The sequence below is a fragment of the Eubalaena glacialis genome, chromosome 14 (assembly GCF_028564815.1).
Source record: "Eubalaena glacialis isolate mEubGla1 chromosome 14, mEubGla1.1.hap2.+ XY, whole genome shotgun sequence".
NCBI classification, from domain to species: Eukaryota; Metazoa; Chordata; class Mammalia; order Artiodactyla; family Balaenidae; genus Eubalaena; species Eubalaena glacialis.
In genome coordinates, this window is record NC_083729.1 from 80,737,589 (window position 1) to 80,754,608 (window position 17,020).

A 17,020-nucleotide genomic window follows, 5' to 3' on the forward strand; every position below is an offset into this window, starting at 1 on the left:
GGAGAATGTCATAAATAGAAGGAAGATAGCAGAAGTAATGGCAACACCAGAGGGCAGCCATTCCCTCCATCCCCATGAGGCCCAGTGGGACCATCTACAGTGACCAAGCCCGGCCTAGAAGCAAGTCTAAACCTTATCCGGCATCTGTCACATCCAGTTCCATAAATTTTGCCATCTAAGTGGGTCGGGTCCCAGGAGCAGGGACGTGAATCCAAGGGCATTTGGCTCTATCTGGAAGACATCTTTTCATGTCTTGCTGTTTTTCTTTAAAATAAATTGGGGAGGCATTTTACCCTAGAATATATCTGTGCTTAATAAAAAGTGTTTTCCTACAATACGATGTCATGTATCCCTGTGGATTCTGAATTCCTGACTCACTAGCCCCAGTTTGAGAAACAGTTTGTCAGCCTTCCAGTTTTCGTAGGTGGGAAGCATGAAGCCCAGAGACGATAAGGGCCTTTCTTCTTTCCATCTTGCGCTCGGTTTTCTACCCTGAAACGTGCGACCATGTGGTGCTTCCGGGGCTGCACGGAAGACTTAAGAGACTGTGAATAAAGCGCTTAGCAAAGTGTCAGAAAAGCATACTAAGTGAGGAATAAATGGTTTCCCTCTCGTTATCATTCCCTGTCGCTCCCTCCTCCACCTCTTCCCGCGCCGCTTTCTTCCGCCCTTAGCTTCCCTGCCAGGCGGCCCGGCTCATCCTCAGACCGGAAGCCTGGCCGCTGCCCCCGCGTCCCGCGCGCACGTCCGGAACCGGGCACTCCCGCCGCGCCCGATCCGCCTCCCGGGCCGCGCCCCGCCACTCCCAGAGCCTGGCACCAGGTAAATGCGCCCGGCCCGGGCCCCGCAGCCCTCCCACCCTCCCGCCCAACCAGCCGATTCCGGGGCGGGGATTGGGATTCCGCCCCACGCGAGCGGGCGCCCCAGCCGCCGAGCCTCCAGCACGCGCGCGCCGGCTCCGGGTCCCCTCTCCGGGTCCCCTTCCGGCGATCGCGGCGCCCTCTCCGGGGTAATCGGTAGCGAGACTTTTGAGCTCTGGAACTTTCGCTCAACCCGGATTTCAGCGTGGCTGGATCGGCCTCCCTAACCCCTTTCTTCAACCTCTAGTTCGGGCGCTGCGACTTGGAGGAACTTGGGAGGGTTGAGGGTTCCCGATGTTTTGCACCTTTGGCAGGATTTCTGCAATTCTCGGAGAGCCCCGACACTGAGAAGTCTGCGGGGTTTTCAGAGGCTGGGAGTGGAGCCTTATCCCAAAGACCTTATCAAAACCGTCTTGGCCCAAGACCAGGCCAGCCAGAGGACTGGTGCCCAGTGACCTTGGAGAGGCCGGCGCCTGCCGTGGGCGTGCCGGGGCCTCCACCCCAGGGGCCGCAGTCTGAGGTCAGCGATCGGCTTCCAGGGGTTCGGCCGCAGGGGTTTAAGTCTTCCCCATGGCCTCACCCCCTGCTCAGAAATCTCTTTGCCTCCCGGAGGAGCCCTTCTTGAAACGTTTCCTTGTTTTGCGGCGCTCTCTTGTTTCCCTTGCTTTTCATCCAGATTATTGGTCAGAGTTTTTCTGACCTGTCTCCACTCTGGAATAGGGCCCAGCGGAGTCACAGGGGCAAATTATAAAATCATGTGCCAGAGGTCACTTAGTTCAGTCCCCGTCGGATGCTTGGAGCCCCCATACAGCAGTCCAACCAGAGTGCCTGATTTTTTTCGTCAGCTTCTCCACGTCCTGTGGCAGCGGCTTTTACTTCTGGGCTTCTCTATCCAGTTTACCTTACACTGAACCCAGTGATGTATAGCGCATGTAGCTTTGCCGTGTTGGCCTCAGAAGGCTGCCCCTTGGGGTCTTTGGATAGAACAGCGGCGGCGGCCCTTCCCGGTGCAGACAGCTGCCCGTGTACTTATCAGTCCACTTCTTCCCACTGACACGTGCAGAGCCCGGCCTCAGGCCCTCTCCTTTGTTCCTGGGCCAGGTGGAGCCGGGATCAGAGACTGGCGCCCCAGGAAAGTGCATTCCGCAGATATTTTCTTTCGCGCTTCTCTGTAGCTCTGACTGCCCTCATGCTTGCCGCAGCTTCTTTGGCAGCCCAGTTGTCTTCTTTCCTTTAATCTGACCCCGGGAAGTGGCCAGGCACGATCGCCCTCCCGTTACTCCAGGGTCTTGGGTAGTATGCATTGGCTTTTACCCTTGCCACAGAGTTACAGAAATTACTCTTTTGCTTGAAGGCACTGCTAGCCCTGTGCCCTCCCACCCTGTTCTGGTTTGTGAGACACTGGGCCTTCTTTGCTTACTCCCTGCAGTTGGCTTTTGGAATTGCCTGATTTCATTTCTGTGCCGTGCACCCCTATACAAGGTGATATGTCCCAGTTTGCCTGAGACGGTTCTGGCTTATCCCCATTGTCCCAGCATAATTATTAATAATGTCCACTTTCACTTTCAAAAGATTCATGATTTGGACAATTCAACTTGTCTCTGCCTCTCAAAGTTGGATGCCTTCCTGTTTGTAGGATTGGGAGTGGCACAGGGCAGCCCATGTAGGACTTGCTCTGGGCTCAGATGTGTCAGAGTCACAGTCCAGGGAACCAGAACTCCTCCAGGTCAATGCTAGCTCATTCCCTTTCTCATAGGTGGAAGGCTTCAGGTGGCTTTGTCCCCAGAGGGCAGGGGTTCCCCTCTGGCCCTGGCACAGAAATAAGTCCAAGCTGGTACTGAGAGCTATGTCTAGTCAAATTCATCCCCAGAGGTGTTGTGGGGATTTATAATCAGAATTCACAGCCATGATTCAGAGAAAGGTGTTCAGAGCTCAAGCCCAGCTCCTTGACATGGTGCTTGGCTCCTGGGAACCTAACTGATGTGAAGTGTGACCAGAGTTAGGCCTGGGGTGCCCTTGGACCCTATCCCCTTCCATGCTAATCAGAGTTCTGCATCCAGACAGGACCAGTTAGCCGGGCCAGATGATAGTAAGAGTAGCATATCAGCACTTCTAACTATTTTAGGATCAGGCTGAGAGGTAGGGCACTGGTTTTTACCTGGGATGACTAACCGTACTAGTTTGCCTGGGACTGAGGGGTTTCCTGGGACTTGGGACTTTCAGTTTTAAGACTAGGAAAGTCCCGGGCAAACTGGGATGGGTTGGCCACCCTATTCTTCATCCTTGCTGCATATTAGACCCACCCAAGGAGCCTCATGTAGAGATTTCAATTTAATTGACCAAGGTAGAGTCCCAAGTAGGGGTATTTTTTTTAAACACTCCCAAGCTGATTGCAACAAACTACCAGAGTGGAGAATCATTAGGTTATAGGCAGCATTGCTAAAAATCCGTTGAAGGTGATTATTTTTTTAGCAGAAGTAGATACATCTCTCAAAAGGGCGTATAATCAAGTGTGTCATCCTCTCCTTATCAAGAGGGGTATCAAAATGGCACTTGCCTTATTATTGTTATTCCTTTTCCCCACCCCAAGGACTTCTTCCTCATCAGTGAGGACCAAGTGTTCTCCTTTCCCAGCATGCTCCAGTGCCCCCTCTCCCGTGGTAGTAGGTCAGTAGGATTACCTCATTTTGATTGGAGAGGTCAGGATTTGCGCAGTCTCACGTGAAGCTGGCCTGAGATTTCACAGAGCTCCAGCCTCCCAGTCTGGATGATGGCCCAGGGGCTAGCCGAAGGGGCTGGGTGTGCTTCAGCATCGTCCCATGGGGTACTGAGCTTGGAGATCAAGTGTCTCTGGGACTGTTCCCTCTGCAGGCCTCCAGGATCATGTGGTACGTCAGTACTCGGGGGATGGCCCCACGGGTTGACTTTGAAGGGGCCCTTTTCTCTGGCTATGCTCCGGATGGGGGCCTCTACATGCCCGAGGAGCTCCCTCAGCTGGACAGAGAGACCCTGCGTCAGTGGAGTGTGGTCTCCTACCCCAGCCTGGTGAAGGAGCTGTGTAGCCTCTTCATTGGTCCTGAGCTCATTCCAAGAGATGACTTAAATGGTGAGCAGACCCTGCCTTTCTACTCTCCCATCTCACACTTCTGCCAGCCCAGCCCCCCATGGAGTTGCAAATCCATCATTTAACCCCTAAGAGGTCCCTAGCCACATTTCCGAAACTTTGGAGTTTTTTCCAGACTCTGGAATCCCAGAATTGGAAATATCCCCAAAGGGTTAATTCATTCCAGCTCCCACCTCCAGTGAGATGAATGCCAAAGTGATCTGCAGAGAATTTTTTTTTTTTTAATTCAAACAGAAAGTCACAAAAATTATAATCATCCTCATCAGTTCACTCAGTCCCATGAGAATTTTTTTTTGCTTATTTTTTAAAAACCCTTTCAAGGTATTTCGCTATTGCCCTGAGATGCTTGAATGTAGGGTATTTCCTTCCTGCGTATAAAACACCCAGACCCTCAGATTGCTGTTTTATCTCCTTTAATGGTAATTCCAGAAGGGACTTTGAGAGTGTTCTGGACCAGCTCATTTCAGACTATTATGTGCCTACAGATTCTCTGGGGGAATATCTTTAAAATGCAGATTCTGATTCAGTAGGTCTAGGGTGGGCCTGAGAATTCTACATTCCTATCAAATGTCCAGATAGTACTAGTGCTCCTGGTCCATGGACCACATGTAATGGTGAGAGTTTGGGGCTGAGAAGAAGAGGACTCAAAATGTAGTTCGATGACCAGCACTGATGGTGTTGCCTGGGTACATATCAGAATTCTCAGACTTCTCGGACCTACCGATCCAAAACCTGCATTTTAACATCCCAGGTGATTGGTTTGCTAATTAAAGTTTGAGAAACACTACTCTAGATGACCTTAGCCCTAGGTAGGATTCTAAGTAAACCATCTCAAGGTTCTGGCATCACAGGTGTGAGATTAAGTAATGCAAAAACAAACAAATAAGTCTCTGTCCTTAGGAAGGAAAATTAGAAGAGATGAGACATTTGATTTGTTTCCTACGCAGCTGTTTAATTGAATCTCATTGGCATACATGCACACAAGAAATCCAAATAATGAAGAAATTTATAAAGTAAAAAGTGAAAGTCTTACAGCACCAATTCTGGTCTCTGGGGCCATCACTATGAGAAATCCATGAACAGTTTAGTTCATGCCTTTTCAGACATTTTTCCTAGGATTAAACAATTATATTCATACACAGTATCCTTTACGATAAAAACTTCTGGTCTTTTTATCTGGTAGCAAGAGATAGAAACTTCAAATGTAAAAGTGTAAAGAGACTGAGAGTGAACTTGAGGGACAAGAGAATGGCCTTTAATCACCGTCCAACCTCCCCTCTCTCCCCTCGCAGATCTGATCGACCAAGCCTTCAGCAGATTCCGACACAAAGAGGTGGTCCATCTATCCAGGTTGAGGAATGGGCTGAACGTGCTGGAGCTGTGGCATGGGGTCACCTACGCGTTTAAGGACCTGTCCCTGTGCTGCACAGCACGGTTCCTGCAGTACTTCCTGGAGAAGAGGAAGAAGCACATCACCGTGGTTGTAGGTGTGGATCGTGGACGTGCGCCCTGGAGCCCTGCAGTGCCCCAGCTTGCCAGGGTCCACCCACAGGATGCCCTCCACTGATGTCTCTCGGGGACTGTGTTACCGGTTCTTCTAGAGCAGGGTTCTTTTTCTTTTTTTTTTTAAATTGAAGTACGGTTGATTTACAGTACCGTGTGTGTGTGTGTGTGTGTGTGTGTGTGTGTGTGTGTGTACAGCACAGTGATTCAGTTCTATCTATTCTTTTTCAGATTCTTTTCCCTTATAGGTTATTACAAAATACTGAGTACAGTTCCCTGTGCTCTACAGTAGGTCCTTGTTGGTTATCTACATTATGTATAATAATGTGTATATGGTAATCCCAACCTCCTAATTTATAGAGCAGGGTTCTTAAACTTTTCTTGTGCCACAGACCCTTTTGACAGTCTGGTGGAGGCTGTGGAACCTTCTTAGAATAATATTTTAAATACATAAAACACACAGAAGGTATGGCGCCAAGCTCAGAGATGCCCTGATTTCTATCCGTGGATCCCTTGGAGGTTCAAGGACCCCAGATTAAGTACTGGGTTCCTACCCTCCAGGATATTGCCTCACTTGGCGACAGTGCTTTAGGGGCCATTTCTTTCCTTTTCCATCTCCCTCGTCCTAAAGAGGAGGGTTCCTCCTTCTTCCCATCCAGGAACTTCTGGGGACACGGGGAGTGCTGCCATCGAGAGTGTTCAGGGGGCAGAGAACGTGGACCTCATCGTTCTGCTACCCAAAGGTCGCTGCACAAAGATTCAGGAGCTCCAGATGACGACAGTGCTGAGAGAGAATGTCCACGTGTTTGGAGGTGAGTGTTGGGACAGAGGCTCTGGGGACAGCATGGCTTTGCCTCGAGTGGTCTGTTTTGGGAGATGGGCTGGAACAAAACTAGTCAATTGACTAGCTAACCATCCTTCCTCCTCCCCTTTTTCTCTCCTTCCCTTCCTTCATCAGTCATATTTAGAGGTTGGTGTATGCCTTGGCTTAGCTCTGAGCAGGCTCGTGGCTACACAGTCTCAGAAAGTACTGGAGGTGACAGGTGCATAAACCAATACTGACAGTACAACCGAGGAAGTGCAGGTTTAAAACCATACCCCAAAGAATGCCACTTCCCTGCACGTTCACCCTGCTGGTGCCATATCTACAGGCAGCTACCCAGAGCCATAGCCTGAGCCAAGTGACTTGGGTTCTGTCCCAGGGCCCTGAAGTTCAGATGGCAAAAACACGTTTAATAACTATTTTAAGAGAATGTGCCGTTGCATGTTGGCAGCTCATGCCCTGCCTTGCAGTGTTGAATCAACTAAGCTATGCACTTGGTTAGCAGGTCTAAATATTTAAAATAAGAAGCTATTCAGTGGGACCCATCGCTAGTGACCCCCCCCTTCCTGAGCTACATCATGAATCGTAGCGTTTTATGCTTGCAGAAAGGCAAAAAGCCATCTCCTTAATGTCTGGCCATCTATTCTGAGTGCATTTAATCATTACGGAGCTCAAGAGTGTAGGAAGGCGGGATGAGTTTGAGTGGAGCCATACTTTTTATTTTTTATTTCTACCTCTGACACCCTACTACACCCCAGGTAGCCCCAAGGAAGGGGTTGGAATATGAGCAATAGGGGTCTTGGTGAGGTTTTGTGCACTGTGGCCTTGGGCAAGCTGTCCAGGTGGCCTGGCTTGGTTTGGTCACTCACCTGGCAGGACAGCAGATGTGGTGACAGAAAACCTTCCTTCTATAACTGGCCTGGCCTCCTGTTATAATCCCATAGATGATGTTTTTATATGACACCAATTTTGTCAAGGACCAAAAGAACAGTGAAAACGAACCTTACCCATGGGAGTAGCGTGAATATTCTTTGTCCATTTGTTCAAGAGCAAACAAAAAGCCCCTTCTACTCTTTTCTTTAGCAAGCACATACGCATTCCACTGAAAAGTTTATGCTTTAGCTAAGGCGGGTGTTGGCAAAAATCTTACACATTAGCCTTGGTAATGAATTACCCATATCTGGCTGCATTTTCCTGCAGTCATGGCAAGATTTTAATGTACAAGATTCAGGTTCCTGAGTGTCCCTGTTACACCCTAAGCACCAAGATTGCTATTTATGAATCTAGGACTGTCTTTGCCTAGAATCAAAGCAGAGAATAGCTTTTTGTATCTCTATTCTGCACCTATGCCCTCCTCTCCTTGTACACAGATATTGGAAGGCTTTGACCTAAGGGCATGGATAGAAGCACCATTCCTGACCATGGGGTGGAGAATGGTGCACATTTGAAAAATAGTGGCAGGGACTTCCCTGGTGGTCCAGTGGTTGAGGCTCCACGCTTCCAGCACAGGTGGCGTGGGTTCGACCCTGGTTGGGGAACTAAGATCCTGCATGCTCTGTGGCGTGGCCAAAAAATTTTAAAAAGAAGAAAGAAAGAAAAGAAAAAAAGTGGCAGACACGTGGATGGTGATGAATGCGCTATGTCATAAATGTGCTATTGCCTGAGCCAAAGGGCATTTCTGTTTCATACACGTTCTGAGCTTCAAGAAAATAAGGCAGGAACCTTTAAAGGAATTAGTTTTTGTTTCTAAAACAGGACTGTTCAAATTCTTCCTTTCCTTTCTGGAATCTTCTGATTTGGTTTCCAGGAGGACGTGTGTTAGTTCGGGAGCTAACGGTGGGTGTTTTCCGTTGGGCTGGTGAGCTCAGGGAGTAGAGATGGGCCACCTGGATTGTTGTGTGTTGGACACTGATATTTTCTAAAGTCATGAATTTCCATTTACATTGTATACTTGGTTCTTCTTAAGCACAGGATAATCAGCAAGTGCTAGTTATGTATTATTTGGGATGTTTTTGGTTGGAAGTAACAGAAAATCTAACTGAGACTGGCTTGAACAGGGGCATTTTTCAGCTCATGTACCTGGAAGTCTAGAGGTGGGATAGGCTCCCGATTGGCTGGTTCACTGCCTTCAGAGAGCCAGGTTCTCTGCTCCGTCTTCCCTTCAGCCTCATTCCTCTTGTGGCATATGATGGTTACTGAAGGTAACCAAGTCTCTCTTCCTGTGGCTCTCTCTTAAAAACAGTGAATCTTTTCCTAGCACCCCAGCAAATATCCCCCTTGTACATGGATCTGGAGTCAGTCCTGCAGCCTCATTACTGCTACACGATGAAGGGTGGAATGAATAGTAACCTCAGTGCCGGGCTTCCCTGGTGGCGCAGTGGTTAAGAATCTGCCTGCCAGTGCAGGGGACACAGGTTCGAGCCCTGGTCCCGGAAGATCCCACATGCCGTGGAGCAACTAAGCCCGTGCGCCACAACTACTGAGCCTGCGCTCTAGAGCCCGCAAGCCACAACTACTGAGCCCAAGTGCCACAACTACTGAAGCCCGAGCACCTAGAGCCCATGCTCCACAGCAAGAGAAGCCACCATAATGAGAAGCCTACACGCCGCAACGAAGAGTAGTCCCCTACTCGCCGCAACTAGAGAAAGCCCGCGCGCAGCAACAAAGACCCAACTCAGCCATAAATAAATAAATAAATAAATAAATAAACAAATTTATTAAAAATAAATAAATAAATAACCTCAGTGCCTACTCTGGCATTTCCCCTGATAATCTTCCCCCGCTGTCCTCCAAGTTTGGACCCAGTGGAGAAACAGACCCAGGTTTCAGATAAGAGAACAATATTGGCTCGATTGCTGGTTGGGCTGGGTTGACGAGTGCAACTTGGAGTAGGAACCCACGTGGGAAGAGCGACTCTTTCCCTCCAGCCCCTGATGGAGGACGGTGAAGTAAAGCTCAGCCTCTCACCACCTCACAACATGATAAACCATCCCTCCTTGTTCCCAGAGACTGGGGAAGTGGGCATGGAATTCAAAGAGGAATTCTTCCCCCAATATCCCAGAAAGCTGACATTTTATATCTAGTTTTAGATAATGGTAGAAACGTTGGAAATGTGACCACAAGGATATGAGACATGGTTTGAGGGAAGGTCCCAGCAGGATGGGCTCAGCCTAGGAGCACGTGCTGACCTTATGGGCACATGCTGGCCCCCTGGGGGTTCTTCGTGCTCCCGATAACTCCCTCTCCTCTCTCCTCTGACAGTGGAGGGGAACAGCGATGAACTGGACGAGCCCATCAAGGCCGTGTTTGCCGACGTGGCCTTTGTCAAGGAGCACAACCTGATGAGTCTGAATTCGATCAACTGGTCCCGGGTCCTCGTGCAAATGGCCCACCACTTCTTCGCTTATTTCCGGTGTGCACCAGCCTTAGACTTGCACCCACTGCCCCCCGTGGAGGTGGTTGTACCATCGGGGGCTGCCGGTAACCTCGCAGGTAAGGAGACCCCTGGGCTTTCCAGAAAAACGCCTGTGGTCCCCGTCCTCCCAGCTGCACTTTGGTGTAACCAGGAGGAGAAAGGTTGGGTCCTAAGTGATGGGAAACTACACACAAGAAGCTTCCAGAAAACTTCCCCCAACTCCCTGGGGGGACATCCTGGCCCCTTGCCGCAGGGGAAGAATGATGGGTTAAGCCCGAGGTGCTCCGGCTCCCTGGTCTGATGTGTTTGCTCAGCAGAGTGTGGGGAGACTGGGTCAAGGTTCAGCCGCTGGCCCGGCTGGCAGTGCCCTCTGCCAGGAACGTGGGCTTTCCTCCCAGCTCCTGCCAGCTGCCCGCTCTGAAGATAAGGGCTCGCCTGGCACCGCGTGTTTTCCCTGGAGACCGTGTGATGTGGAAAGAGTCCTGGACTTAGGCTTCTGGGCCCAGTTCTGTCCTTTACCAGCTGAACGTCTTGTCCCTTAGACTCAGCAACTCAGCTGTCAAAGGGAGATTGGAACACTTATCATATCTCTCAGGATGACCACGAGGCGCAAATAAGATTCTTTATGCGTGTGTGTGAACTTTGTGAGGGTCAAGAGCTATAGAGCTACGTGGCATTAAAATCATTTCCTATAATAATACTTAACATTTATCAAGCACTGACTACGCATCAGGCACTGCTCTAAATGCTTCTCTCGTATTAACTCCTTAAATCCTCACACGCGCCTGTGAGGGAGACGATACTATTATTTCCATTTTATAACGAGGAAGCTGAGGCACAGAGAAGTTGGTCAGCCTGCCCCTGGTTACACAGCAGTCAGTCCCAGAGCCAGGATGGCAGCCCAGACAGGCTGGCTCCAGAGCCTGCATCCTCACAGGCATGCAAGGCTGCCTCCTGATTGGCATGACTTTTTTTCTGATGGTTCTGTTAGTGGCATCGCTTCTGATGGGCGTCCAGGACGGCTGGAGGTGAGACCATGAAAGTATCTTAGCGGTCAGGAGTCTTCCTGACTTCAGCTAACACAGGGATGGAAAGAACGGCAAGCTGGCTGCTAGACAAGGATGGCTCAGCCTTCTTCCCCATCCATGGGGTGAAGCCCACCACACTGCCCATTTGCATCACCCTCCAGGCAGTGATGCCACCTGCACATGTCCCAGTATCTGCCACAGTGCCTGGCACAAAAGCAATGTTTGCAGAGGGAACTCCGATCTAGCCCTGCTCCATCAGGAACTAGCTGCTTGACCTTAAGCCCCTGGACCTCTTCAGCCTCCATTGCTCCTCTGTCATACAAGGATATCATGATGTTTACTGAGGACCACGTGAAATAAGACTGTGAATGTGCTTTGCAAAATTAAGAGTGATGTTGGGTGGTGCGGTTATCCTTAACTCCTTTTACCTACTCGTCAGAGATAAACCATTCATGGCAGTAGGAACCTTCCCAAAAACTACGTTGCCTTTCTGGGCTTTCCATCTTTCAGGGTGAGGAACTCCTTGTTTGTTCCATGCAAACAGACACTGCTATTAGGGTAGACTGAAGCTGCTGCTCTGTCCCCCCTCAGTCCCTTTCCAGGGAGTGCAGTCTGAGGGCGCTGGTTCCAGGAAACTGAGTCAGGGGACTCAGCATGTGCTCTAGACTTAGACAGACCTAGTTCAAATCCTTAGTCTGCCACTTAGCAGGCTTTGGATGGGTCATTTCAGCTTCTCAGAATCTCCATTTTCTCTTCTGCAAATGGTGGCAAGCATGTGTCAGTACCCGCTTGGGGGCAGTGTTTGGCATGGGAACAGTGTCAGGGCGCAGTAAACTTCTCCTCCTACTCTTTCCTTCTTTTTTTCATAACAGCCTCATTGCTCTATGATTCCCATATCATACAATTCACCCACTTAAAGTATACAACTTAATAGTTTTTAGTGTACACAGATTTGTGCAGCCATCACCATAATCAGTTTTACAACATTTTCATCACCCTAAAAGGAAGTCCTGTTCCTTTAGCAGTCATTCCCCATTTCCCCTCATCCCTCCCAGCTTTAGGCAGCCACTAATCTATTTCGTCTCTATAGATTTTCCTATTCTGGACATTTTATATAAATAGAATCATCCAATATGCGGCCTTCTTTCACTTAGTGTAATGTTTTCAAGGTTCATCTATGTTGTAGCATGTATCAGTACTTTATTCCTTTTTATGGCTGAATACTGTTCTAGTGTATAGATATACCACATTTTGTTTATCCATTTATCAGTTAATGCACATTTGGATTGTTTCAGTTTTTTAGTTGTTATGAATAATGCTGCTATGAACATTCGTGCATAGGTTTTTTGTGCGGACCTGCTTTCAGTTATCCTGAGTATATATAAACTAGGAGTGGATTTCTGGGTCATACTGGAACTCTGTGCTTAACTTTTTGAGAAACTGCTGGACTGTTTTCTGAAGTGGCTGCACCATTTTACATTCCAACCAACAGTGTATGGGGGGGTTCCAGTTTCTCCACATCCTGACCAAGACTTGTTATTATCTATCATTTTGATTCTAGCCATCCTAGTGGGTATGAAGTGGTATGTCATTGTGATTTTGGTTTGTGTTTTCCTGATGACTAATGATGTTGAGTATCTTTTCATGTGTTCATTGGCTATTTGTATATCTTCTTTGGAGAAATATGTACTCAAGTCCTTTGCCTATTTTTTAATTGGGTTATTTGTATTTTTATTGTTGAGCTGTAAGAAATCTTTATATATTCTGGCTTCAAGTCCTATATCAGATATATGATTTGCAAATAGTTTTCCGTATTCTGTAGGTTGTCTTTTCATTTTCTTGATAGTCTCCTTTGAAGCACAAAAGCTTCAAAAAGCACAAAATCTTCTTAATTTTGATGAAGTCCAATTTATCTACTTTTTTTTCTTTTGTTGTTTGTGCTTTTGGTGTTGTGTCTAAGAAACCATTGTTCTCCTCTCTTAAGCTGGGTTCATCGCTCAGAAGATGGGCCTGCCCATCCACCTGGTCGTGGCAGTGAACTACAATGACATCATCCACAGGACCGTCCAGCGGGGAGACTTCTCTCTGTCTGAGGCCGTCAAACCAACCTTGGCATCAGCTATGGACATTCAGGTGGGGCCTGTGAGGTGATGTGCAGGTCTGACCCAGGTGTTGGTTGGGTGGAGGTGGACAAGGGCTGAGGTCAGCATGACCCTCGGGACCCTGCCTTTCTGCCCAGGTGCCGTACAACATGGAGAGGATCTTCTGGCTGCTATCTGGCTCTGACAGCCAGGTGACAAGAGCCCTCATGGAGCAGTTTGAAAGGACCGGAAGTGTGAGTCTACCCAAGGAATTGCACAGCAAGGTCAGTTACCACCCACACACCATGGAGAAAGGAAAGGGTGCAGCCACAAGACCAGACTTGGGGTTTGAAAATCTGTTCAAGGAAAGGGGATGCTTGTTTCTTGAGTACCTACTATGAGCCTGGCACTTCTGCAGTCACTTCATGTGGATTTATTTGTTGAATGAGGAGAGGCAGTAGAGGTTATTGGTTTAGAGTCAGGTGGGGCTTAACTCCAAGCCAGCTGTGAGACCTTGGACCAGTTTCTTAAATTCCGTGCTTCAATTTCCTCATCTATAAAATGGGGATAAAGAGAATGCCTGCCTCATAGCATTGTTGAATTTTAAGTCAAATAATACCCATGAAGCACTTTGTATACTGCCTGGCAATATAGGGCTTAATATATTAGCTGTTGTTTTTATTTATTATTGTTGATTTCCAATAATAACTAGAAGCCACTTTTCCCATCCAGTATGAGCAGAGACTATTGTTCTATTAGCTTTTTTTTTTTTTAAAAAGGAAGGAGAAATTTTATCTCCACAGATGGGTAGGAGTCTAGGGAGGGATTGCTTTTATTTTAAGGTAACCTGGTGATGACAACTTATTTAATATAAAAAAAGAATTTCATATGTTGAATTTGCTTTTAATTTTCTCTGCCACATTCCCACCAAATCGTCATCCAGACTGTGTATATCTCCAGTGCCTAGGACCTCACTACCTCACATCAGCTCTAATCATTATGAAGTTCTTTATGTCAAGCTAGAACCTGTTACTTCTTAGCTTGTGCACTGGTGAGCCATCTGATTCCCATACTTGTAGAGAATCTTCGTTTACCTGCTAAGCCTTCCTGGTTCCTTTAGCTGTCCCTTACATGACGTAATTTTGAGTGGTCAATGTGCATCTTAAAGGGTTGTCTCCAGAACTAGATACACCCACACAGACTGGAGTGGAATTTCTGTCTTCTGGAATCTATGCTTCTTTTGATGCAACCTGTCTTAATTAGTTTGGACTGCTGTAACAAAGTACCACAGACTGGTGGCTTAGAAACAACACAAATATACTTCTCACAGTTCTGGAGACTGGAGGACTGAGGTCAGGGTGCCATGGGTGAGTTCTGGTGAGGGCCCTCTTCTGGGTTGCAGTTGGCTGCCTTCTCATATGTGGAAGGAGATTTAGCTAGCCCTCTGGCCTCTTCTTATAAAGACGCTAATCCCATTCATGAGGGCTCCACCCTCATGACCTAATTACCTCCCAAAGGCCCCACCTTCAAATACCATCATATTGGGATTAGGGCTTCAACATATAAATTTGGGAGGGACACAAACATTCAGACCGTAACACAACCGAAGTTCAACTTATTTAATGGTTTGTATTGACATCCACAATCCTTCTCCTCATGTAAATGAGGTGCTCCATGAAGACAGACACCATATCCCCCAATTCTTCATTCTCTCCCCCGCTGTACACGTAGAAGATACTCCAACTGCTGGAACAACATTCATTCATTCATTCATTCACTCATTCGTATTACATATTGACCATGAGTCAGGAGCCATGCTTGGTGCTGGAGATACAAAGATAAATAAAACACATGCATTGTCTTCTGTGAACCCTAATAGGTCAGGAAGGTATCTAAACAATTTATAATACCCTATGGTCTCTATTGGTTGCAGTTGAGTATATGCAGGGTTTTTGGCACATTGTAAGCATGCAGTGCATTTTCAGAGAATGATCAAATAAACCATCTACACCAAGGGAGCACTGAGAAGGGAGTCTTCCTCTGTCTGAAGGTAGTGGGGAGTTTTCCTAAAGGAGGTGCCACAAGAGCTGGGTGGGAACTGATGGGAAGCTATTCTCACATCCACAGGAAGGGGGCGTGCCAACAACAAAGCAGCAGGAATGCTTGAGTGCCCTTACCCTGTGTTCTGTCCCGTTGTTGAACAAGACTATACACTAATTTGCTGATTCATGAGCCAAATTCTAACTAAATGTGTTGACCTGAAACTCAAAGTTATCCTTCCCCTAACTTGAGGGAATCCATTTAAAACTGGGAAATGTGGGAAACCAGATTTTTCTCTGAGCTGAATCTGAGCCATTCAATCTGAACGTTTCATTCGAGTTTCTGGTGTGTATCTGGCTATGTTACGTGGTGGGAATTTTCTCCCCTTTTCCCCACTTCCCCTCAGCCCTGATTCCCACCCCTCTGACCCTGAAACCTGTCAGCTTTCAGAGGCAGTAACGTCTCAGTCAGTGTCAGACGAGGCCATCACCCAGACCATGGGCCGCTGCTGGGAAGAGAACCAGTACTTGCTGTGCCCTCACTCAGCCGTGGCCGTGAGCTACCATTACCAGCAGGTGGACAGGCGGCAGCCCAGGTACAGGTGGTGGGTGCCTGTGTGTCGGGGGGACCCCTTGGCTTTCAGGGGTCCTCCTCTTCCCCAAGCAGGGGACAGAGGAATGCGAACAAATGGCCATTTTTTTTTTTTGGCTGCCCCTTGCTGCATGCGGGATCTTAGTTCCCTGACCAGGGATGGAACCCATGCCCCCCTGCAGTGGAAGCGCAGAGTCTTAACCACTGGACCGCCAGGGAAGTCCCACAAATGGCTTTTATGAGCATGATGGGTGCTGCGTGGAACTGTGTCCTGAGACTGTGATCCTGGAAGAGGGAGCTGGGCCTCCAACAAGGAGGAGCAATTTGCTTGCAGAGTCATTGCAGAGATAAGTTCAAGGGACCAAACATGTCTTTTTCTCTCTCTCTCTCTCTCCACCCTACCTCTAACCTTCCCCTGTTCCTTCCTCTCCCTCCTGGCCTTCGTTCTGTGCCTGTCCCTCTGTCTTCTGTCTTCCGCCCCCTGTTCCCACCTGCCCTGCCTCCGCAGCCCTCCCCGCTCTTGTCTGGCTCCCGCCTCTGCAGCCAAGTTCCCGGAGGCCGTGCTGGCTGCCGGGCTGACCCCGGAGACTCCCGCGGAGATCCTCGCCCTGGAGCACAAGGAGGCGCGCTGTACCCCGATGCGGAAGGGTGACGACTGGACGCGGATGCTTCGGGGCCTGATTGAGGACCTGAGCCGGCAGTGGCAGGGGCGCTTCCGGAAAGCGCCGGCATAGCCAGGGTGGAGCTGGCTTCCTTTAGGCTTCGGACCCTGGGAGGTGTCCCCTCTGAGCTGCCTTGTGCACCTTCTCTCCGTGCAGGTGCCTTGCGCACCTTCTCTCCATGCTTCGGATCCTGGGAGGTGTCCCCTCTGAGCTGCCTTGTGCACCTTCTCTCCATGCAGGTGCAGGAGTTTCTCAGGGTCTGGAGCCAGCGGGCTGTGCTGTTCCCTGGCTGCTCGGTGCTCTCACCGTGGCTGGCTGGCCGTGTTGGGCCTGGTCACGGGGGGGGGGGGGGGGGGGGGGGGGCGGGGAGGGAGTCGGGGATGATTGCTGGGGGTGCACCCCCCGGGCCAGACAGTGCAGGAACATCACTGCTTCCTGTGAAACTCTCAGGGCCTGCAAATGAAAAGTCTGGGGCTCAGGGGCAACCTTGGCTCCAAGATTTTGGACCCCCAGATCCTAAAACCTGTGCAGGTGGGGCCCGCTCCCTCCATTACCACAGGTCTGGCTCTGAGCCTTCGTTTATCTGGTCCCCAGGTCAGATCCAGAGGTCTTGGCCACAGGGCTTCCACCCTGTCAAACGTTGGGAATCCCTGGAATAAAAGTGCAGGTTCAGGGTGATGGTGACTCTGCGTGCCCTGTGGGCAGAGCCCGGTGCCTGTCAGGTGGTGATGGTGGTGCCATGGTGTCCCGCATCCATCTGCTGCCCCAGGTTGGCAGCGGGGCAGGTGGCACAGGAGTTGGGGTTCAGCATCACCAGATCCAGGCCATGTAGGAAAGCAGGGGCCTCAAACTAGGTCAAGTTGCCCTGTTGCTCATGTACCAGGTTCACCATC

At 49.2% G+C, this 17,020-nt stretch overlaps 1 protein-coding gene across 2 annotated transcripts; it reads left to right on the forward strand.

Annotated features, from left to right (window-relative positions):
- Positions 1–753: 753 nt before the first annotated feature.
- On the forward strand, positions 754–16,443 carry THNSL2 (threonine synthase like 2). 2 transcript variants are annotated; one of them, XM_061210929.1, is made up of 9 exons: positions 754–822; positions 3,732–3,966; positions 5,277–5,471; positions 6,147–6,299; positions 9,572–9,802; positions 12,738–12,886; positions 12,993–13,118; positions 15,318–15,469; positions 15,974–16,443. In XM_061210929.1, exons 2-9 carry the CDS (start codon positions 3,744–3,746, stop codon positions 16,197–16,199), a joined length of 1,455 nt encoding a protein of 484 aa, XP_061066912.1. In that variant the 5' UTR covers positions 754–822; positions 3,732–3,743; the 3' UTR covers positions 16,200–16,443. The 2 variants fall into 2 exon arrangements, with proteins under 2 accessions (XP_061066912.1, XP_061066913.1); XM_061210930.1 differs by lacking the exon at positions 15,974–16,443 and adding an exon at positions 15,611–15,948.
- Positions 16,444–17,020: the final 577 nt, after the last annotated feature.